Source organism: Sciurus vulgaris (assembly GCF_902686455.1).
Source record: "Sciurus vulgaris genome assembly, chromosome: 11".
In the NCBI taxonomy this organism is placed as follows: domain Eukaryota; kingdom Metazoa; phylum Chordata; class Mammalia; order Rodentia; family Sciuridae; genus Sciurus; species Sciurus vulgaris.
Window position 1 is genome coordinate 10,603,631 of NC_136472.1, and position 24,246 is coordinate 10,627,876.

The 24,246-nt window shown below is 38.3% G+C and overlaps 1 protein-coding gene across 2 annotated transcripts; it reads right to left on the reverse strand.

Moving 5' to 3' along the window:
* Positions 1-3,413: 3,413 nt before the first annotated feature.
* LOC306638807 (organic anion transporter 7-like) lies at positions 3,414-21,003 on the reverse strand. Of its 2 annotated transcripts, XM_079102176.1 has the most exons (10): positions 20,248-21,002; positions 19,496-19,599; positions 15,213-15,367; positions 14,945-15,113; positions 11,383-11,506; positions 7,996-8,111; positions 7,197-7,411; positions 5,587-5,695; positions 4,527-4,730; positions 3,414-3,564 (listed from the first exon to the last, which is right to left on the reverse strand). In XM_079102176.1, exons 1-10 carry the CDS (start codon positions 20,647-20,649, stop codon positions 3,504-3,506), a joined length of 1,659 nt encoding a protein of 552 aa, XP_078958302.1. In that variant the 5' UTR covers positions 20,650-21,002; the 3' UTR covers positions 3,414-3,503. The 2 variants fall into 2 exon arrangements, with proteins under 2 accessions (XP_078958302.1, XP_078958303.1); XM_079102177.1 differs by lacking the exons at positions 7,996-8,111; positions 11,383-11,506 and having other exon boundaries at positions 20,248-21,003.
* Positions 21,004-24,246: the final 3,243 nt, after the last annotated feature.

Consider the following 24,246-nt stretch of genomic DNA (forward strand, 5'->3'; position numbering starts at 1 on the left):
AACCACAAAGAATAAGAATCGATGAATAAAAAAGAAAAAATAGGCTCTCCAGAGAAACCAAACTATCGCACCAAGCTTAAGAGAACAATTTTACAAAAGGAAAATGGTTAAAATGCGCTCTGCATGAGTTTATGCAAATCAAAGTCAAAACAGCAGATTTCCTCACTTCTCCTAGACTTACATTTAAAATGTGAATTGTGGGGCTGGGGAGATAGCTCAGTTGGTAGAGTGCTTGCCTCGCAAGCACAAGGCCCTGGGTTCAATCCCCAGCACTGCAAAAAAAAAAAAAAAAAAAAAAAAAAAAAAGAAAAAAAGAAAGAAAAAATGTGAATTGTGGAGGCCTACAAGATTTGCAAGGCTTACAGAGAATCCATTAAGACAAAACAATAAAAATAAATAAATAATAAAAAAAAGACAAAAGGATAAAATGGCCAAAAGCACATTTTAATTCCAAGATGCTTTGGCATTGGCAGCCTATCCTTTCACACTACCATGTTATTTTCTTACCAAGTTCCTCCCTAATGCTACTGCACAGGAGTAAAAGTGGAAAGATTCAAAATGTACAACTTTCTTTTTCCTACAAATTTTTCTGAGAACTTTACATGCTCTCTCATTCTTTTAACATGTAAACTGACTGTAAACTAAGATAAAAGTAAACTTTGTTGTGATAAAGATATTCTACATACCCTTTTTCTAAAGCATTACTGCCATGTAATTTTAAAAAAACTGTTTTTTTTTAAATTCTGAATTTTTGAGCTCATGATTTCATGATAAATTTACATTTGTTCTTGCACACCTAAATTAATGTATTTTTTGTATCAGTCTTATTTTATCTAACTATAGAGGGTGTTACACTCTGTCCTTGTTTGGAGGCTAATTTTTCAAGGATTGAGTCAAAACTACATTGAAAAATTTCCTCTTACTAAATCCTGAAAGGGACATGGACATAGTGGTATTGGGAATAAATCAATAGGCATCAATGACAAGGAGCTGGCTACCTGAAACCTTTGATTTCAGTGTCCACCATGACTGCTGGATTTTACCCCTGGCATTTCTAATTGTATATGAATACCCTTATATTTATGTCATAGTGTAAAAGACTGATAGAATCTATTTTAATTTCTAACAGATTACATCTAATAGAGGCTTAAGTAAACATCTGTAATATGGCTTCCTACCTGTGGAGCTCCACTTACAAAAAGTGACAAGATTCTTTGTTTTATATCTGTGTGCACAACTGTGCACTTTGCAATTTTGTCTATGTATGTGGCTGTGCCCATATATCATGTACATGGTGTCAAATTTGGCATATAGATAACTGAGTGATCATGAATTAAAACGGCAAGAAGCAGAAGACATAGATTTTTAAGCAAAAACAGAATAGAGGATGGGTTTTCCTCCTTAGTAATTTATAGTTAATGTTGGCACTAAACTTTAATTTTTTGACATTTTGTAAATTGATTTATAAATCATTTTTTATAAATCAATGTATCTAAATGGCATTAACTTACTCTACAACTGTTTACAAGGTGGATGTGTTTATACTTCTTGATTTTCCACCTTTAAAACAATAAGGTACATTTGCTCTCTAACAAGAGTTGTCATTTCCTCGCTTACTTTATTTGGTAATTAATAGTTTTGGAAATATGAAAAATGTATGAAATGGATCCAACTATCTTTTGGTTCATGTGACTTCAGAAAAACATTTTGCCCCTATTAATACAATTGGTTTTAATTATACTGTATACAGTGGGAGCCTACATATATGTTGGTTCCACAATGAAAATACTGGCTGTTTAAAAGTGACCTCAGAAGAAAAGACAACATATGGGTAAACCAAGATAGCCAGTATCACTGGCCTCTGGGATTTGAGATTTTTTTGTCCTGACAGTTAAAAATGGGACTCCCTAATGACATAACCATGTTTCCCACAGAGTATCCACCAATAACTTAGTGCCCTAATCATTCTACCAAAATATTGGGTGTCTTTCTTAAATAGGTGGACTGTGAATGTTTTGTGTGTGTGACTTAATGTTTTTGGCAATAGTGAACATATTCTAGAATGGTCTCATAGATTTGACAAGAGGCACCCACATCAGAAATTATGACTTCTGCAGGATTTGTTAGTAATACTTTGACCTTCGCTGGTGGTGGCATGCAAAGAGATCTATGGCATTTGATAGCCAATTGTATTTTATCAATTGTACTGGCAATTTCCTAACTGACCATGTCAACAACAGCTGTAAAGTGGCTCTGTGTTTTGGCCTATGGGCCTGTGTACTAATGTCTTATTTTTTAATTTTTGGAAATATAAAAGTAAATAGAACCAGGGAAAAGTACCACATAACTTGTCAACATTCCCATCGGACTAATTGCATTGCTAGTTGCAATAGAGGACAAGGAGTGCTTGTGTTGCTCCAACCTTCCTCTGTTTTGATCCCAGCTAACATCCATAGTCCTGATGTTCTCATGCTGGAGATCATCTCTCCTTTCTAGGGACCTATTCCCACATTTGGAATAGGAGTGTGTACCCTGTGTCTGTTGCACCACTGTATGTTGGAAGTTTAAACCTTTTTAAAATATGGACTCACAGCTAAGGGTGTGCCCTGAGGCTAAGAGGAGATTTTGGACTTGGAGAAATGTTGAACTGTTCAGAGTATGGGTCCTCAGAGATGGACTCAATAATTTTTGTACTGTGGGACAAACATGAAGTATTGGGAACTGGGGGCAGAAAGTTAGAATTTGGATCTGAAGTGTCCCCCAAAGAATTATGTGTTATAGGCTTGTTCACCAGCTGGTGGTGTGATTATGAGGTGGTAGAAACTTCAGGAGGTCATATGCAGTTGGAGTGATTTAAGTCACTAGGAGTGTGATTTGAAGGGTTATCTAGACCTTGGTAACTTCCTCTCTCTACTTCTTGTTTTCAATGAGGTGAGCAGATTTGTTCCACCATGAACTTCCCACCATAATATTTTCCCTTTCCATAGGCCCAGGAGAAACAAGGCCAAGTAACCATGGAAAGAAATTCTGAATCATTTGCCCCTATAAATCTCTCCTTGACTGAAGTCATTTACCTCAAAGATTTTGTTACCAAGAAGAAAGCTGACTCATATGCTAGTATGAATTATTAGATATGTTTGGAAATATTTTTCAAGATGTTTCAGGCATATGGGATTCTTCATTGTAATCATTCCATTAAATATTCTACCTGTCAATTCAGAAAAAAAATGGTTTTAAGCTAATTCTGTCCCCCTAACCAGAAACATTGTAGGTATCTACAACTATGTAAATATTCTGTCATGAATTTTAAGGCATTATAGTATCTGTGAACTTCTTGTGATTCATAAAGAATCTTGTACACAAAAAATTAGTATCACAATTTTAAATGGAAATCATGGCTTTAATTGCACTTATTTAATTATTTTTCTTCCAGTATCCAAGAGTGATCTTGATATTTCTTTCTATTTCTTCCTCTTTGATCAGTACCCAATTTCTGTAATTCCTTAGAACTGTGTCTCTTTGATGGAGAGCTCTTCCTGCTTCACTTCTCTGGAGACTTTCCCCCTAGAACAGATATGGTAAAACCACAATGAAATAAACACAAACATTAAAGGACATAGAGAAACAAGGTGTCTCCAGCATTCTTTAGAGCAAGTTGATCCTTCCTCCACCAACCTTGGTAAAAACAAAAAACAAAAAAGAAACAAACAAACAAACAAACAAACAAACAAAAAAACCGCACAATACCTGCCCAGGGATTTGAGTAATTAATGTAGTAAAAGAAAACACCTCCTGGGAGTATTTGGAAAGCAGCTTTGATCATTTCTACTGTCCTCTTTGGGTATCATGTCATTCTCCAAAGGAGTCTTTGAAAGCACCAGGGAAATACACAAAAGTTTAAAAACCTTCCTCAAACCTTCATCATTATAAAATTCCTTTATTTATCATTGAATTCTGCTCTTTTGTGAACACTTTCATTCTGAGTGAAAACTGAATGATCTTTATCTCATGGCAACACATGAAGCCTCCTTCCCTTAGATATATTATCACCTGTGGAAAGGGTCCTCATCCTGTCTTGATTTGCCCTGGGTTCTTCTGTGACCAGGGAAAACCTCCAGCCTTTAAGAAGTTACAGTGATAAACATCTCTCAGCCCTCAGTAGATTACAGGATAGTAGGACAAGGAGGGTGAGATTTGCATTAATATTGGTCTTGTGTGTGAAATACCCTCAGAAGCCAGTGTCTCACTGTGATCAGGAACACAGGGGAGACCTAATTTTGTACCATTTACCATGGAAACTACAGATGCAGGCTGGGTAGACATGGTTTGTATGACCTGGAGATCTTCAGGGGGATTCTGAGATTGCTGGTGAAAGAATATTGCTTTTACTAAACAAAGACACTAACTACCAGAAAGAATGTAGGTCTCAGCTTGTCAAAGATACAGTGAGTCCAGGGGAATCTGTCTTCCCATCTCAGACCCATGGCATATAACTCTTGTAAGAGACCCTGCGACAATTCACTCACTCATTCTTTATGTCTTGGAGGGAATCAGGCAGAGGCTGGTTTCTGGTTTCTGGAAGGAGGAATACAGTAAGGCCTGCAAGGATGCAGGAGGCTCCATAGATGACCCAGGGAATGGGTGCTGCATATGTCTCCAAGATCATCAACAGGGGTGCCAGGGCTGCCCCCAGGTTAGTGCAAACTCCAATGATTCCTAAACCTGTTGCTCTGGAGCACAAAAAACAACAAAAAAAAATACAAAATTATTCTGGGGATAATGCACATAGGATTTTTGTCAGCTTTTTGCATTGATTATATGAGACAACAAGGGGTACACATAGGCATGTGAATATTGATGACTTGCTCAAATTTTGTTTGGTTGGATAACAATTATTCTCAAGTTCACAGATTACCAAGACATGTTTTATCATTTAAAAATATTGTTACTCATTTATTTATTTATTATGCATTATTTTCTGCATTGGTACATTATAATTATACCAAATGAGGGTATTTGTTGTGATATATGTGCATATGAACATAATTTAGTCAAGTTCATTGTACAGTTCCTCCCCTCCAATCCCCATTCTCTACTCTAGAGGATTCCTTCTCTTTTAATGAAAATTCATGCTCTTTCTCACTTTCTAGCTTCCAAATAGATAAAACAATCAACCTTTGAGTTTCTGAGTATGGCTTATTTCACTCAGCATGATCTTCTACAATTCCATTGATTCACCTGCAAATGACATAATTTTGGTCTTCTATATGGCTGCATACACTCCAGTGTGTATATGTAACTTATTTTCTTTATTCACTCATCTGTTGTTGGACACCTGGGCTGGATCCATAACTTGGCTATTGTGACTTGCACAATAGAATCTCTAATTTAGGTGACTCCAAAGAATCAATGTACATTAGTGGTATATGAGCACACCTAAAATTCTCTGGCTAAAAGCTAACATTGGGTAAATTCTGGCTATAATTGTTATCGTTACCATCATTACTTTTGGTTTCTTCCTTTGATAAGTCATTGAGCTAGGAAGGGATGTTTTAACCCTGACAGGGAACCTAGGAGAATTTTTACCTGATGACGGTGGGGAGAAGTTCATTTGAAAATGTAACAGAACAGGAAACAGAGGCAAAAGAAAGTCCTCCTCCCAAAGTTGTCAAAATTATACGCATGGTCTGCATTTCTGGAAAGAAGAAGACCATGGAGACAGGAAATATGAGAATTACAACCCAAATTATTAATGGAAAACACCCTTATTGGAGATCTTCACAGTGTAAAAATATACTGTGGAGAAACTGCATAGAGGTAAAATTTGTGACTGAGAGATGGGACTTTTCTGCACAGTTTATTGATGGTGAATAAAAGGTTCTGAATAATTGTATTCATTCTCTTTGCCTCTAAGGTTTTTCAAGGAAGGAGAAAAGGTGCTGAATGCAGGAAGACTTCTCTTTCTTTTTCTGTGCAGTGTCTCCTCTACACTTCCTGTGGAAGGTGTGACTGTCATGTGGAAACTAGTGATGGGTATCAGACTCACCCTGGCACTCAAAGAATTTCAAAAAATGGTCCATGCACAGTATTGGCATGGGGTAAAGATTGTAGAAGAGAGTCACAAAAGGACAGGAAGTTCATATTAATGAACTAGCTGGAAAGTATCCTGATCTAGAGCACTATTTCAAAATCAAGATTAAGAACGTCTAGAATGTAAAATATATCAGACTTTGGAAACCACTGAAGGAACATTTCATACAGTCAGTTTTCTACTCAATTAAAAGAAAATCTCATGAGAGGTTTAAGCCTTGGATTGGGTTTTGTTCCAGGGCAAGAAACCGACATTACTGTTCACTTTCAAGAAGAGTGGAGCATATAGCCAGGGTTAACGGTGCATGCCTGTAATCCCAGCATCTCAGGAGTTAAGGCAGGAGGACCAAGAGTTCACATCTAGACTCAGCAACTTTGAGAAGCACAAAGGAATTAGCAAGACCCAGTCCAAAAGTGAAGCAAGTCGGTATGTGACTCAGTTGTAAAATGTCACTGGGTTAATTCCATGCAACCAAAGAGATATATAGACAGGAATGCAGCCCACCAATGTGGGATTTTGTAAAACATATTACAACACAAGTAGCGGAGCAAATCATGGGATTGATATGTTGTCACTGCTATACACCTCTTCTCTACTACACCACCAGGGATTGTTTCCTCATGTCAAGATGACTCCCAAAACTAGGGTTGCTTTTCAGGTGACTTAAGATGAGACTCATGTGGGGACACATAGAGTTTAGGATAAGTTGTCACTGAAGTTTGAGTAGTAAGTCAGAGCCAGGCACAGGAAGTGACAGACAGTGTGCATGTATTATCTCAAAATGATGAGTCTAGACCTACATGTTTGCAAGGATATGTCCTTCTTCAATGAGGAAATGATGTATTCTGACCTAGAGAAACTCAAACCTCAGAGGCCCCAATTTCCAGGTACTTCTTGACCATAATGAAGACAATCCCATCTCTCAGCCAACTTTACTGACCTTTGGCTGTTTTCCTACCACTTCAATGGCAGAATGTCCTAAATGCTCAACAGGTTTCAGGGAACATTTTAAACCCAATGCTTTGGATTCCTACATGTTCATCTGGAAAACTCCTCAGGAAAGTGGGGAAGATAGTTCCTTTTTTACACTGTGCTATTTCCTCACCTTCAGGCACAAATGTGATGACCAGAAAATAGATCCCCATCATGGACATAAAAAAGAATAGACTTATTCGACGGCCCTTGTGATTCAGTGTCCAAATAGAAACATAATTGGATGGGATGCTGACTGCACCAAGGAGAATCTGAACCAGGAAAACATTGGTTCCCAGGTGCTGCAGGTGCAGGAAAAGGCCAAAAGTGGGCAGAGCTATTGCAAATCTGCAGCAAACAAACAGGAAAGACACATGTCATGAGGGTTAATCCTTAGATGATGGTAATAGTGAGTCAGTCTTGATGAGACATTTGTTGGTGTTAAAATATACAGACATATTTTTTTTGAAATATTTGCTTGCAGATGATTATTTTTTGATTATATTAGAACAAATGTAGACCATCAGCAATGTTTAGTATTGGGAGACACGAGGCATATTGTGGAAATACAGGATGGATATTTAGCATTTTCAAGTTTTTTCTGCTCTTGCTACTCACTCTTTCATTATACCTCCATTAAAACAAAAGCAAACAATGATGAAAAGCAGAGAAAAATACTGCACTGGATTGAAGTGTGCAGCACAATTCTCCACTATGAACCTATCAGTGTGATATGATGAATAGAACTTCTCACTGTGCAATGGTCCTGTGCCAATCTTTCCATCACCCTTTGACTACCCCCAGCCATAGAAATGCTCTCTATATCCTCCTCCCCTTTTGTCTCCAAAGCTGTGATCACCACATATTGTACACATTGAAATAAGAAACACACTCCTTCTCCACTACTTTCCTAGGCATGTTGTGAAGCCTACCTCACCAAGGACAGAAGACAGATCCATTTAATCAAGTTGGGAGAGTGGAACAAGTCACACAGAGAAGGTTTGTTCTGTGCTGCCTGCAGCTCGTCCTTCATGGTGGATTTCACAGCCTTCAATAATAACAGAGACAACATCTTGTTCAGTTTTCAGAAAAGAAAGTGTATTGTGGAAGCACTGGGCACACACAGAGTGTTTGGTCAATGACTATGCTATCTAGTAGAAAATGCAGACATTGAAAACATGGCAGGCATAGAAGTGGTGTGATAAGTGAACTTGGAAGTTCTAGGAACCTCAGGACAATTGTGAAATGAGGATATATTAAGCAGGAACTGGAGAGGACTGTATATCATTGAAGAGAGTGTGTATGTTAGAGATATATATGAGGAAGGAAACCAAAAGATGATTTAGTAAGATTACAATTCAAAGCCCTATTCATACCAGAGGGAATAGAAGTATTGGTGGTGGAATGTTTTTCTCAACTAGTTACCAATAGTAGGAATACAGATTTCCTGTCTCAGGAAGAAAAATTATTTTCCCCCAATTTCTTTTTTAATTTTTGAATCATCCTAGATTGGAGAATACCTTGTGTGTTGTGTCTCCATGAAAGAGGAACCTGGAATTAACTTGAGTTTGGAATCGGGGGATCTTACATTATTTTGATTTAAAATCAGACTTGGTTTTATATTGAAGTACTACATTGGCCTTGCCACTTACCAGTTGTATACCCTGGGAAAGGTCACTGATATTGCTATAACTCCATTTCCTTGTCATTGAAAGAAGAAGAAGAAATAAAAGAACCAGGAAGATGAGAAGTAGGAAATCCAACAAAATAATCATGTGTTTCTCCCAAACATTTTCTAGGCCATTTACTAGGTGATAAACATGCATGTCAAACTACTTCTAGCAGAACACTTCTACTTATTAATTCATTTGTTATTCAGAAATACAACTCCATTGTCAAGCTTCCTCCACAAATACAATAATATTATAACAGTTACTTCAAAAACTTCCATACAAAGGGAATTCTGAGAGTGGAACCTACTCCTATGAATGAGAAATTCTACACCATCAGGAATGGACTTACATTTACTAGCCCTAACTTCAGCAGCAGAATACAGAATTTATGCTTGTGTTAGAGAGACAATCATGGGGAGGCACTCTGCATCCCCAACATAAACCCATGATCACTGACAATTTCTACTATGGTATTATAAGAATTGGCTTCAAGGAGATCCTAAATCCATTTCAGATGAAGGCTGCCATGCCTGAGAGTGGCCTTCAAGTCCTTCCAATATCAGAGCAAAACATCAGGGCATGATGGCTTAATTTGGTACCAGATACTCACTTTTGATGAGCTAACAGAAATGAGTGGAGCTTCCAGAGATATTTAGGTGGGTAATGCTAGCTGTCATTGGAACCTTTCCAAGTGTGTTCTTCCTGGTAACCCTTACATGGGGAGGAAGTGGCACATATTCAAGTGGAGTTTTCTGGTTCTTCTTGTTTTACAAAAGCATCTTTCTCTGTAACTGCTATTCTATGCCAATGAACACACCATGCTTTGGAGAAAAGCCAAAAGCACTCTAAGCTCTTCAGTCCTGCCCACAAAGGTGTCCTGTAGTCAGTTCTTACATGTTTTAAAAAGCTCTTTGTTAAATTTTTAAATGATTTATGAGCCTGTTGAGACCATCATGTTAAGTGTAAATAGACTCTGGTAGAGTTTAACAAACAACAGAAATTAATGATTCCCACAATTCTGGTCTTGAGGATTTTTCCAAATCTTTGAATGTTGAAGTTAAACATTTACCAGGACACCACTGACTGCCCTTCTGAAGTCATTTGGCTGGACTCAACGTCAAGGAAACATACCCTGACTGTTTAACCATGGCTAGTTCTACCCTAACCTAGAGGACACATTTCAGACACTACAACTTTCAAGATGCATTCAGAGCCTCCATCCCTACATCAAGGTTAGTTTTCCCACCTGGAAATTCACTTAGCTCCCTTACTTGACTAGTCAGGGGCTTTATCAAGCCCACTGACCTGGTGAGGGTGGTGATCATTTTGAAGACTGGAGCTGTAAACGTTTCTGTCTTTTATCTTTCAAAGGATTTTCACAGGGATTCATGGAATATGCTCACAAAGGAAGTGCAAGGAAGAAAGAAAGATAGGGGAAGGAGAGCAAAAGGCACAGACAAAGCAGAATGCATTTGCAAGCTAAGAAAGGTGACATTCAGGAGCCAGTAGAGGAATAAAACAAATCATCTGAGTTTTTGGAAGATGTTTGTGAACATGATATAAACAGAGGACACTGATAACCATTTTTTTCTTCTCAGACTATTTCCTTGATGTGTGTTTGATATAGAAAATCTGCTTATGGATCTCAACATCTTGTCATCAGAAAAACTCTCAACCAATTAGGGGTGCAAGCCTCATACCTCAACACAACACAAACCAAATGTGATAACCCACAGCTAACATTGAAGTGATGGGTGTCTGGGGACCAGACAGATTTCTTGGTAATGTCGAAAACAAGACAAGGATACTACTCCAACACTTCAAATCTTCATGGCACTGGAAGAACTCAGAGTAACCAGGAGACAGAAAGAAATAAAAGCATACTTCAGATAAAAGGAAATAAGCTATGCTACCTGCAGTTTACAAAGAGAAAATGCTAAGGACTCCATCAAAATCTGTTATAACTCCAGAGCATACAGAGGAAGGTCTGTCTACATGAAGTGAAATATTATTCATTCATGGGAAAGGATGAAATCCTTGTGCTTGTGACAACAGGATGTCCCTGGAGGATATTATTTAATGTGAAATAACCCAGAAACAGGAAGATGAATGCCACATAATCACACTTATATGTGGCATCTATGAAATTTGATCTTATGGAAAAAGAAACTATAGTGATGGTTACCAGAGAGTGTGGTTGCTCGTGGTGGGGAGGAAGAAAGGGATGAGATATTGGTCAATGTTCCCAGAACTATTGTAGGATCAATGACAATATATTGTAGTCTTTTAAAAATGTAAAGTATATGTTATTTGCTCTATCTGGAAAAACATGTTAGGTAATGCACCTATTCACCAGCTAGATTTAATCATTCAACCCTGTGCATGTACTTCAAAACATCAAATTGTAAAGATAAAAATATACAATGTTATCTGTCAATTTAAATAATAATCAAATATAAAGAATAAAATCCTGAAGATGAAGATCTATGCATTGAATTTGAAGAAAAAATCAGGCTCCTTGGCTCCTCTGAATAAAATGTCTGCTTCCAGGCTTTTCAGTGACAGCATATTGCTTCTTTGGAAACCATTTAATAGTATGTCAGGCTTTGTCTTCTCTGTCTCATAAGTACCTCCCATCCTGCTCACCTCCATGGTTAGGGCATCTGCAGAAGTCTCCATTCCATTCACCCGTGCAGCTTTTTTAAGTTTCTGTAAGCCCTCCTCAGGTTTGTTGTTGATAATCAGCCACCGAGCTGACTCTGACACCCACCTGATCAAAGATGATGAAAGTGTAGTCAACTCTCACTTGATATTTTCCATATTGCCTTCATTCTACTTCAGTTGAATATCTACCACTTACTCAGTTAAGTTGAGAAACATACTGTCATGTTGCCTGGTACCACAACTGGGCCAGGGGGAAATGATACCTACATGCAGTACATCTGCACAGCTGGGAAGGCAGTCATAGAACCCTATCAGCTCCCCTCTTGATTGGATGAGAATTGACTCTGGAGCTCAGAGCACTGAGGAATGAGGGACACTGAGTTCTTCAGACCTTCTCCATGTTCCTTGTAAGGGCATGAGAAACACTTACTCATAAAGTGTTATTTTCCTAAAATAAGCACCCCCTCAAATAGTTTTGCTTATGGAAGGTCCCATGCAGACTGGAAGCACTCCTGCTCCTGCCATTCTGATGGAATCTGGATACACAAGAAGCTCAGTCTGCCTGGACATTCTCATCTATGTAATGGGAACAGTAACATCACCCAGGTTGCAGATTTGTTTTGAAGGTAATTGACATCATGCATGTGCACCAAAGGGCACACCCTCTTGTCTGCCTGAATTCATCTCACTGTATTAATCTGTAATCTCTCTGGGAGCCATTTCTCACGAACTAGGCCTTCTCCCTGACCAACATCTTGGGCTGAGGAACATCAAACCTGTCTTAAGACTTTCTAAAGAGATGGAAGGAAGAATATCCATGAGAGAAATAATGTAAGGTGTCCAATGTGCCTATACCTTTCAACTAGAGACACTGCTCCTTCATTAAAGAGCTATGGAGTTATGCATATATGATTTTGGCAGGATGAACCCAACTACTATACTTAACTTTAATGCTCTAATAATGAATGGCATTTCAAAAACAAAGAAGCAAAAGGTGATTAAGATATTACATTTCTTTTTTCTTTCATCCTTTATCAATTCCATGGATGAAAAACCCTGAAATTTCTGGGCATTTTTTTGGAAAGCCATACACACAAATGTATGGCATGATGGAGGCTGTCTTATCTTCAATTACTTTCCACTGTAATGGAAAATGTTTTTGAGAAAAAATCTATTTCTAAACTGACAAATAAAATTTCATATCAAGGACAAACTGATGTTCCAGAATATTCATGTGATAATATATTCCTCTTCTGTTATTAGGGTTAATTCTTTTAGAAAATAAAATCAGAGAATTCATAGTTAATTTGCATTATAAATTGTCTCTTAGAAATTATTTGTTATTTGTCTGTCAAGGGATATGAATATAATGGGCTATCTTACATTTTGTCTAGTTTACTAAATATAACTCTAGGTTTAATAGAAATTTTACATAAAAGAATACTTCTGTTATAATTATATATCTTGCAATACTGGAGATATACTTTAATGAAAGTATTTACTAGTTACTGTATTTGAAACATTATTTGGGCAACTGAATTGAACAAAAGTTGGCAAAACAAGGTAGCAGCTGCAGATGCAACCTTGAATGACCTTGAATGGGTGTTTTGATGGTTATGTAATCACCCGAGGATATAAGAATACAACTCCTTCCCTCTATCAAATTGCACTCTCACCAATGACCTCCAGGGAGATTCCAGACCTGCATTCTGAACTGGGGCTACATGATTGACCCCTCTTGTTCTGAGGCTCCAGCGTCTTGGGCTGAGCATTTCCTGCTTTCTGCAGCTCTGCAGCTGGCAGACAGCCTTTGTGATACTATCCAGCTTCAGGTCCTAGAACCCTGACTGATACACTGTGGTTCACTCTAAGACTCACCAGAGACAACAGTGCAAAACAATCAGCAGGGTGGTCCTCCTTGCCACACTGAAGGCAGCCAAGTTCTGCAGATGCCCTCCTGGGTCCACATGTCCAGGCTTAAGCCAGGATTGGCTCCAACCATAACAGAAGCCACTCTATCCTACAGTTGTAAACTGGTGAAGATCTACAGTTGTAAACTGTGAACCATTGTTTCACAAACAACCCAGAGAGGCTGATTCACCCTCCTGGATTAATATTGATGCATAGACCTTTAGACATCCTTTAATCTGAGTAATAACACTGTGGTCACTTCCTCTTGTTATCCTTACCACCTGTGCACATTCTTTTTTTTTTTTTTTTTGCCAGGATGGAGCTTCTCATAATCACACTGTAACCAACAGGAACCTTTCCATCCTTCCTTATACTCCAGAATGACACCAAGCCCTATCACCTATTAGCCAAATTGATGACCCAAGGTGGCACCATAACCACAACCACTTGCTAGGTTTGCTCCTGGTGGGATTTAGGATGATTTCATGGATCCTCCCATACCTGACTCCCTCATGCTTCTTAGTTGTATGTGTTGGTGTTTGTGTTTTTAGCCTCCTCTTTGTTTTGTTTCTTTCTATCTGTAGACTATCCACCTCCAGATGGTAGCTTCAGAGTAATTTTCTCCCATTCCCACCACTCACTGTACCCTTAGGCCAGTTGGGCATTCGTTTTCAGGGCTTGGGAAAATCCTATGTATAGAAAAGAGTCAAGACCCAAAGTTAGGCAGGGACATCATTCAATCCAGCAGGTAGAAGCTTCTAAAGACTGAACTTATGACTGCCCTCATTACCCCTCTAGGAATTTCAGGGCAATGCCTCTCAGTGGAGAATTAGGCAGGAACAAATAGGGACCCTGATTCAGAAGGCAAGATCCTCCCCAATTTGCACAAAAGATGTGAACCTAAAGACCTTCCTTTAATCCCCCGAAGTTGCATTATCAAAAGAGCTCACTTCCCTGAAGTATCAACAGCAAGATCCTATTTTTCAAAAGATTGCCCAACCATCCCCAAAAACATGCACAGAGACCCACGTTTGACCTAGAGTAACCAAATCATGGGAAAACCCTGTTTACAATCCCATGCATATTACTTGCATCTCATGTGTCTAATGTAAAACCCAGAAATGAATTTTTGGCACATGTGCAATAACATTAGGGCAAGACAGAATATCTGTCAATCATCCCTGGTTAGCATAAGCCACTCCTATGAAAAAGCCTTTGAAAAGCAAATAACTCAAGAAGGTTTATTAGCCCAGACCCCTCAGATACAAGGGTAGAGTACTTTGTTCTGTCCTTGTAGCACCTTCTAAACCTATATTCCTCCAATAAACTCTTCTAGCTGCAAAAGAAAGAAAGAAAGAAACAAAGAAGAAATGGAAAAGAAAGAAAGAAAGAAAGAAAGAAAGAAAGAAAGAAAGAAAGAAAGAAAGAAAGAAAGAAAGAAAGATAGACAGACTGGTCATTCAGTGTCCTCAATTTCATCTGACAGTCCTCTGCTTCTCAATCATACATAGAAAACTGTTCTGAGAGCTCATCCTCAATGGTAGAACTAAGACAAAATGAATATTTATGTCCTGATGTCACCCACATTTCCTTCCTATGATCCTATAAGAGGAGGAGGAAATTGGGCTCATACCTTGAGAAAATAAATAAGAAGAAAATGGGTATAGACACAACCAGCTGGAGAGTATGCCAGTTTCGAATACCATAAGCCAGGCCTGCAATCGTGCTCTGTCCTAAATTACAAAAGAGGATTGCCATTGTTGCTCCCATAGCTTGGTATTTTGGAGTTGTCCATTCTACAACTGAAAGAAAACATCACTGAGTGTTTACTTCAAGCAAAGGTAGAATACCAAGGTCAAAGTTAAAGTTCAGTAAAGGTCCAAGAATCAATGTTGACTTACTGAGAAGAACAGTATTTGTCAGGATGGTTGTGGTGGACATGCCAGCCAGGAGGCGTAGTGAGCAGTAAACCAGGAAGGTGGGAGCCAAGGCAGCACAGGTTTCTGCAACGGCCAGCTGGAATAGACTCCATGTCAAAAGTAACCTCCTCCCAAACCTATGGAAAAGGGAAAGATGGGATTTTGGAACAATAACAACAGGTAGAACTTGGGACAAAGAAGGCACTTCACACCTAAAAAAATTGCATAAAGGATCAGCAGCAGATATTCTCAAAAGCAAATCTCCCTCTTTTTAAATAGGTTCTGTGTGACAAAGAATTCTTAAATTTGTTACCAGTAGTTTGACACCAATTCAAGTTATGTAAAACATGCTGCGGTGTCAGAGATATTAACACATCATAAATATCTCTTGCACTAAATCATACACATAGCATTATGAAAAGTCAATATCATACATTGTTTTACTAACTTTATTTATCTCCTTTTCCATTATCTCTATTTTAGAGATTATGTAATGAATTTATTTGAGTGATTTTCTAGGAATTCTGATGCCTTAGCTTCCTTACAAATCATTTCTATGAGTTTTTCCCACTGGAATAAAATATTGCCCCTCCTGCAATATGAAGAACACATCCTTGGCTTCCTTGTACCATGTGAAGGTGCAGCAAAAAGTAGCCATCTAAGCAGCAGACAGCAAGACCATACCAGTGGCCCATTCAACTGGTGCCTGAACCTTGGAATTTCCAGTCTCCACATCTGTGAGAAACACAATCCTACCACATTTAAATTACCCAGTCTCAGGTATTGTTAGACCTGCAGAATAGATTAAGACATGTATTCTCCCATGAAGATTAGGTATCAAATTCAAAAACTTTCAGAGAAAAGCATTCAGAAGAAATGTAAATCAAAACTACTCTAAGATTTCATCTCAATGCAATCAGAATGGCAATTATCGAGAATACAATCAACAATAAATGTTGGTGAGGATGTGGGGGAAAAGGGACTCTTATACATAGTTTATAGGACTGCGAATAGGGGCAACCATTATGGAATACAGCATGGATATTCCTCAGAAAACATAGAATGTAACCACCATTTACCCATCTATCCCACTCCTTGGTTTATACTCAAAGGACTTAAAGTCAACATTACACAGTGATGCAGCCACATCAATGTTTCTAGCCACTCAACTCACAATAGGTAAACTATGCAACCAATATATGTGTCCTTCAATAGATGAGTGGATAAAGAAAATGTGGTATATATATGATGGAATATCACTCAGCTTTAAAGAAGAAAGAAATTGTTGCATTTGCTGGTAAATAGATGGAGTTTGAGAATATCATGCTAAGCAAAACAAGCCAAACCCCAAAAGTCAAAGGCCGAATGTGTTCCTTGATATGTGGATGCTAATTCACAATGGAAGGACACTAGGGAAGAAAAGAGTTACTTTATATTAGGTAGAGAGGAGTAAGGGAGGAGAAAGGGTTTGGGGCTAAGAAGCACAGTAGCATGAAACAGAAATTATTTCCTCATGTACATATATGACAACATGGCCAATGTGATCCTACAATCTATTCAATCAGAAGAATAAGAAATTGTACTCCTCAACAAAGCCAGAGCATGTATACTCTAGTTGCCAAAGACAGTACTGGGTGGTGGGAAGAAGGTTGTTTGTACAAGTGATAGGACCAGTTTTTTTTTCTTCTTTGCCATTCAGTACTTACCACTTGGTTTTATTTAAGAGTGTAAGCTTCTGTACATAACTATGCAATATATTTCACATAAGAAGTGATGGCAGCTGGGCACAATGGTGTATACTTATAATCCCAGGAACTCAAGAGGCTGTGGCAGGAGGATTGTGAATTCAAAGCCAGCCTCAGCGACAGTGAGTTGCTAAGCATCTCAGTGAAACCCTGTTTCTGAATAAAATACAAAAAAGGGCTGGGGATGTGGCCCAGTGGTTAAATGCTCCTGGGTTCAAAAGAAGTGATGACAGTGTGCAAAATTTCTGCCACCAGCATAATGTTGAGTATTAGTTCATAAGCAAGATAAAGTGGAATATATGTGATGAAATATTTGCCTGGGTTTGAGCAGTAGGAAGATGAAAACCAGAATAGAGACTTGTGAAGCAGAAAGTAGGAATAGGATCAAAAAATCACTGTTAAGATTAGAAACCCAGGTTTCTGTTAATTGAGGGTAAGTCCTGGAAATAACTATAGGATTATAATGGAGAGGTTGACTATAGTTCTAAAAGGCTGAGCTATACAGGAGGAACTGAAATACAGAAGCATAGATACTGAGATATGTTATGACAGGGCAGCATGGTAGGAAGCTTACCCTTCCCCCCAAATCCTTTTGAAAAAAGTGGAACAAGGCAAACAATAGTGAAATCTATGGTTTACGACATTTAATAAATTCACCTCAACAGAATGACTACATTGAAGAAATTATACTCTATTTATCTATGATATATCAAAATACAAAAATGCCTTGAACTGTCATGTATAATTCATTAGAAAAAATAAAAACTTTTAAAAAAGTAAAGCACTTTGAAAACTGGAAATAAAAAGGAACTTCTGAAAATTATGAAGGAAAACTACCAGACCTCTATTTGGTTAATGTCACACTCCAGAGGAAAGCCATTATACATTCACAGAAGATAATCAAGGGAACCAGAATTTCAGCTCTCACAAGTTTCATTTAGCTTTGAACTGTAGATCCTAGCTACTGTTCAGAAAAGAGTCTAAGGAGAAGATGTAAAAACTACAAGTTACCCTATCCTTATTGGCAGATGGTGTAATCATGTTATAGAAAATTTTAGGGATCTACAAACAACTTCTAGAAATGCTATTTGTATACTGCAGGAATTTTTCAACTAATCTCTCAGCACATTACTTTCTTCTCCTTCGAGGACTCCCATAGGTCATATGTGGATGAAATGCTTGGTGCTCTGAAACTACCATGCAAGTTGTGACTGTTTTCAATCTAGCTTCATTTTAGTTTATCTTTTAGCTCCTCAAGCTTGATAATTTCTAGTAGTCTTCATTCATGAATTTATTCTTCATTTATGAAGTAATACTTCATTTATGAGTTTATCAGAAAGGCAGTTCATGAAGTCAGTAAATAAGTAAATTGTAATTCTATTTCCAGTATATATTACTCTAAGGCAAGGAAAAAAAGTAAACAAAAATACAGACAAAGGATGCCTGGGATTCATAAGAAATGGCTCCAGTCACAAAAGTGCTTACTTATATGCAATAACATGTCACTGTTGAAAGCATTTTATTTTGAAGATTGCAACCTTATTTATTATACATGCAATAAACTGCCCTAAGTCAAATTTCATTTGTGAGATTAAAAGCATAAGATACCTAGAGCCTCAGGTTATGATAAAGATCTAATAAGATACATGAAAGAGTGACTATTGAAATGCCAAGAATATTCTTCATATTCAATAACTGTTTATTTCTAATTCCTTAAAAAAAGAAATTCTACATAGCAGTGATTAGTACAAGGCAATACAAGTTACAAAAGATTATGTCATAGCTCAAAAAAGTAAGTAATTGACAAGAATAAACGAGGGCAGTGGTTTCCTGTCATTTCAAAACAGATATTCAAAGGTACAGGATCAAGATTCTCATACCACACATTGTGACACCAGTTGTCATTAGCTTAAATACCCTACATGATTGAAAAAGTCATCTTTAAAAAGCTGCTCAGGCAAAAACAAAATTGAAGGGGAATGGCATGTCCTTCCCAACACCACAAATGACATGTTGGTATGAACGCTACAGGAGGAATAGGATGCTCCACCCATCCCACATTGGCCACTTGGCCACAATGACCATTCCCTGAGCACCAGAAGCATTCAGTGCAGTATCCAGGAGGCACTGAGCACAATTTCCCTGGGCAACACTGACAATGTTCTTCTCCCTACCAGCATACTCAAGCAGGCTGTATCTAGTGTGGTGACACATCTTCCTTTGTGTCCTCATTGTTAAATTATTGTGATCTTTCAAACTCCATGTTGTGGCACCTTCTTTTTAACTCTCTACTAAAACACCTCCACATCTTATGGTGATGTTCTGCACACAGCACTCAAATGTTAAAAAGTAGCACTCACCACACAGAATGAAATTTTGCATTTGTGTTTGTAGGTCCCTGGGAATAATGTGCCCCCAACGGCAGTATAATGTGCAACAAAGTTTTTCATATACATAAGTGAGTCATAAGCTGGTGACAGTACCCATGGGTAGGGAGAATTAGAAACCAGAGACACTCACCTGTCTGTCAAATAGCCACATACAATGCTTCCCATCAACATTCCAGCCATGAAGAAGAATTTAGAAACTGAATTCAGTGACTGAGATTCACACACCAGGTCCCACTGGAAGACAAGGAAACCAGCATAACAAAAACACCTTCACACCACCTACAGTTTTCAATTGATCAGGCCCCTATCTTCTTCTATAGCTTCCCTGTTCAAAAATAGTTGAATTATACCACCCAGTCCTCAGTTTGTAAAATTTTACCTAGGGAGACTTCATTACAACTGTGAGTTACATTGATGATCACTTTTAATCCATAATGCAAAATTCTCAAATTTGGCTACATACCATGACCATTCAAGGACCTTGAAGAATTTACTGAACCCTGAACATTGGTGCATATATTCTCATTGGATTACTCTAGGAGTTCAGTCTGGGTATTCAGGTTTTCATCAACATACAGACATATCTAATCGGCAATCAAGGCAGAGTATTACTGACTTAGCCTAATATCTTTAACTAGACATATGATTTATTTGCTTAAACTGTGACATTCACAAGAATAAAATCACCATGACAGTTAGTTCATATTTATGATTTATCATTACACTAAGGTTGTGTCCCATATTGCAAAAAAGAATCATAGATTATAATAAAAGAAGAACCAGCACTCACATGGCAATTAAAGGCTCAAAGCATGTTCATTATTTTCATTGTTTCTACACACCCAGGTCAAGCACTCATGAGAGGAAAATGAAACCTATTACCTCAGTCACGGTGGTGGAGAGGAAGGAGCTTCGGTCATATACCCAGCCATCCATGCAGGGCTCCGTGTCTGGCTCACTCATGTTTGAGAAGGTCCTGTTTTGATGAAGGAGCTGCCATTGTGGGTGGATGAAGCGCCGGCACTTCTCTGGCCTCAGGTTTGAGTCTAGGGGAATGGAGATCCTCAGGAGGGTGTTGTGGCTGAGGGTCCCAGTGGCATTGTCAGAGACTGTGTCATTGTCGAGGATGTGGACCCAACAGCGATGACCAAGGATGACAGCAGTGAAGTTCTCCAACATAATATGAGGGGCCGCCAGGGCATTGCAGAGAAGAAGAAAAGCCATCTGAATTATCTGGAGCCTCCCCATACCACCAACTTGATCCAGGAGGTCCTGAAAAGCCATGGTGACTGAATGCCTCTCCCTGACTGAAGGCAAAGTGGTTGTATCTAGATAAGGTAAAAGAAAAAGTGTTCTATTGTCTTTTCCTGTGAAACAGCAAAGGGTGTTGATCCTGACCTCACTTTCTCCTTAATGGTCCCCTCTTCAGCTCTGTGGCAAGTCCATGCAGCTACTATCCCCTAGACTTTATCAGGTTATTTAGGTGGCTGTTTTCTTTAAATCACTGAGGGAGATATTTTGCTGAGCTGCTTTCTGCCATTAAGTCTGTCATTGATCTACTTCCTGAAAATTCTTGTTGTGGGCAATGAACTGCAGTCATCTTTGGACATTGATCTGCAAATACTCTGTAAGCTAACCAGAAGAACTCTGATACTTGCTCTGCAATTTTTTACAGAATATGTTGCTTGCAATATGCATTTAAGTGTTTCAGTTTTCTGTGAGAGGTGAGAGGTAATTTTTGATTTGATTAGTACCAAATCATGATTCACAGAGGTCATGAAAATCATCCCAAGAAAAATTAGTGCAAGTGAAGTGCCATGGTTTGGGCACAGGATGTCCCTATAATAGTTCATATGTTAGGCAATGCAGGAATTGTTATGGTGCTATGATTATGTTATGAGAGCTCTAGCCTCATTAGAGGGTTAAATAACTTGAAGGATTAATAGTATGAGTGGGCAATTGGGTGATAACTTAGGTGGGTAGGGCCTGAATGAAAGAAGTAGATCACTGGGGACATTCAGTTTTAAAGAGAAGTTATGAGAACTGACATTCATGTACTCTGAACTTTATGGAAAGCATTCAACTGTCAGTCTTTTCCACAATGATCTCCTCTATGTATCTGTCATTAAGGGAGATGCAATTCCATAGGAATTTTAAATACCCTTTAAGAAAATTCTCAGCCTTAATTACTTTAAGTATTTCTTTTATTCCTTTCTTTTTCCCTCCTCTCATTTGGCACTCCCATTATGTGTATAAAATACCTTTAAAAATAGAAAGTTTTTGGAATCTGATCCATATTTCACTCCACATTCTTACCGTGTCTAGATTTCAGAGGTTCCTGCTGAAACAGCATCAGCATCACTGATTCTCTCCTCAGTCTACTGTTGAACCTATCAAGATTGACATCACTCCTGTTACAGCAAGTTTGGTTTCTAGCATTCCCTTGTGACCCTTTTCAGAGTTCTGGTCACCTTTCTTGAATTTTCCTGCTGCTCTGTCCTGTTGTCCATGTTTTCCCTGAGACCCTTTAGTAAATTAATCCTAGGTACTTGAAATTTCTGAACAAAATTACTGCCCTGAGTCTGTGTCTGATAATTTTCTTTGATCCCAGCTTTTCTTGCCTATCAGCAGGACTTGAAATTTTTTTAAAGCATCGTCAGGTGTATTGAGAAATCAGAATTAAAAAGATGTGATGAGGTTTCACATGTATATGATGAGGAGATAGGCTGTGATTATTTTTTGCTGTAGCTGTAGCTCCAGAGGCTTCAGTATCTTCTAGCATACTTGCCTTTTACTCTATGTTATCTCTCTGGGAATCCATAGAAACTCCTTATTGAAAATGGTCTGTGTCCTGCAGTTCTCTCTGTCATAATGCACCATTTTTATCCCAAGGTCCTATTGGTGATGTGTCAGGGTACTAGACATAGAAAGTTATTCCATAATATTATTTCTATGTATGTATTATTTGTTTTAAGATGGACAGATTCCCTCAGTGTGATCTTCAGAATAGTTGGTCTATTCTACTTTCCTTGTATGTTTGAAAGAAATTCTACTGGGAGTAATAGCTGGCAAATTTCTGTCTCCCTTATCAGATTAAATATTAGTACAGTAGTTTCTCTTGAAATCTGATGATCCTCACAGAGAATAAACTGAAGAATAAATATCATATTTCAAATGGTTATTTTTCCCACAAAAACTGTAGAAAGATAGATGGAATATTTCTTAATCTACACTGCAAGGACATGATAGGGTTCCAAGAGCACAGGGGGCCTTCCCTAAGTCTGTGTCTCCTGCCAGAGTTTGAGATTGTCCAGGTAGTCCACAACAAGGCCTGGTATTGATTCAGTTACATCAAAGTGGGCCTACAGAGCTGGTCCAATAGTGGCTTTCTCTTCTGGGCATCTGCTCCTGGTTGCTGTGACTTTCTACAGCCTGTTATCTCCTGTTCCTAAATGTAGTAGTTTGCTATGTGACCCTGATTCACTAATAGAAATTAGAATAACTGTTTTTCCAATTTTGTCTTCCTTGCTGTGAAGTAAGTAGTGAGAACTTCCAAACTCTACAATTCAGTGGGAAATTGAAGTCTTTTCTATTACTTTTGTAGGGTTGGCTTCACAAATAGTGATGAAGAATTAGTCCACATGAAATATAGTGACAAAAATAAACTTTCACTGTGTAATGAGAATTTTCTTACCTCTAGTTTCCAGTGATTTTTTTCCACTTTTCCTTAGGAAATTTTTCCCACATGATCAGTGTCAAACTTCCATCAATTCTGTGCTGCCAGTTTTTTTCACATTTGAGGTTCTTGTTATTGCAGCACCCAAGCTTCTTCTAGTAGTCTTCAGGATTCCAGTGTATGCTGGATTCCATAGGTGCTCTGAGAAAGGGAAACAGGCTTGTTCCTTGGGCAGCAACCACAAGAGTTGGGTCTTTGGATGCTGTGTCTGACACTATTCAGCAAGGAGGAGCTGGGACATGCCACCTGCCCACTCAGAGCTGAGCTGGGGTAGGGACTGTGGTGACAAGCTGTATGCTAGATTAGACTCCTGTCTGGGTTTCACTAGGGCCAGGAAGCTAGACTCTACCAGTTCCTTAATGCTCCAAGACAAGCAAGACACAATCTATTTCTTGGGTCTCAGAAAAGTTGGGACATTGGACATATGCCTCAACTCTTTCCCCCCTTGGAAAATCTAAGACCAAGAAGGTTTCCTCTTAATCATATATTTCTCTGCTAGGGGAAGGGATACTAGAGAGAAGGTGTTGCTAATTTACTTCATCAATTTCATGTGTCTGGTTTTGCAGTTGCATGAGGTGCAGAACCATCTCAGTTTGTTTCTAGCCTGTTCAGAAAGGGAATTTTCCATAAATCATTGTTGAATTAGTGTGCTGCGGGAAGGAACCAATGGTTTCATATTCTTCTCACTTGCTGATGTCACTCAATATTGTGTTCTGAGGAAAGACCAAGTTGAGGCTATCATCACGTAAACCATTTGTATATATATCAGTTGGAGTAATTTGGAGTGTGTAAAGTTATGTGAGAAGATCTCAGAAAGATCAACATCCTGCCAGAAAAGACTCTTAATGAGATTAAATTTGTGTTCTAAAAACAAAAAGAATCCCAAGTACCACTCCTCTCTTTTAGAAATTTTTTGTATATGTTTTGAACTGTCCTGAAATACATATCTGTGGGTGAAAACATGGGAGGCTATTACTTCCCTTAGGGACATTGCATGTTCTTGGCCATGAGCTTATTAACAGAAAAGAACAGATTCCACGATGAAACATTTACATGGGGTTAGATGGATCAGTTTGTTCACCTGGAAGCACTAGGTATTATAAATTCTCCTGAACTCTAGATAATTGCATTTTCTCTTACATTTC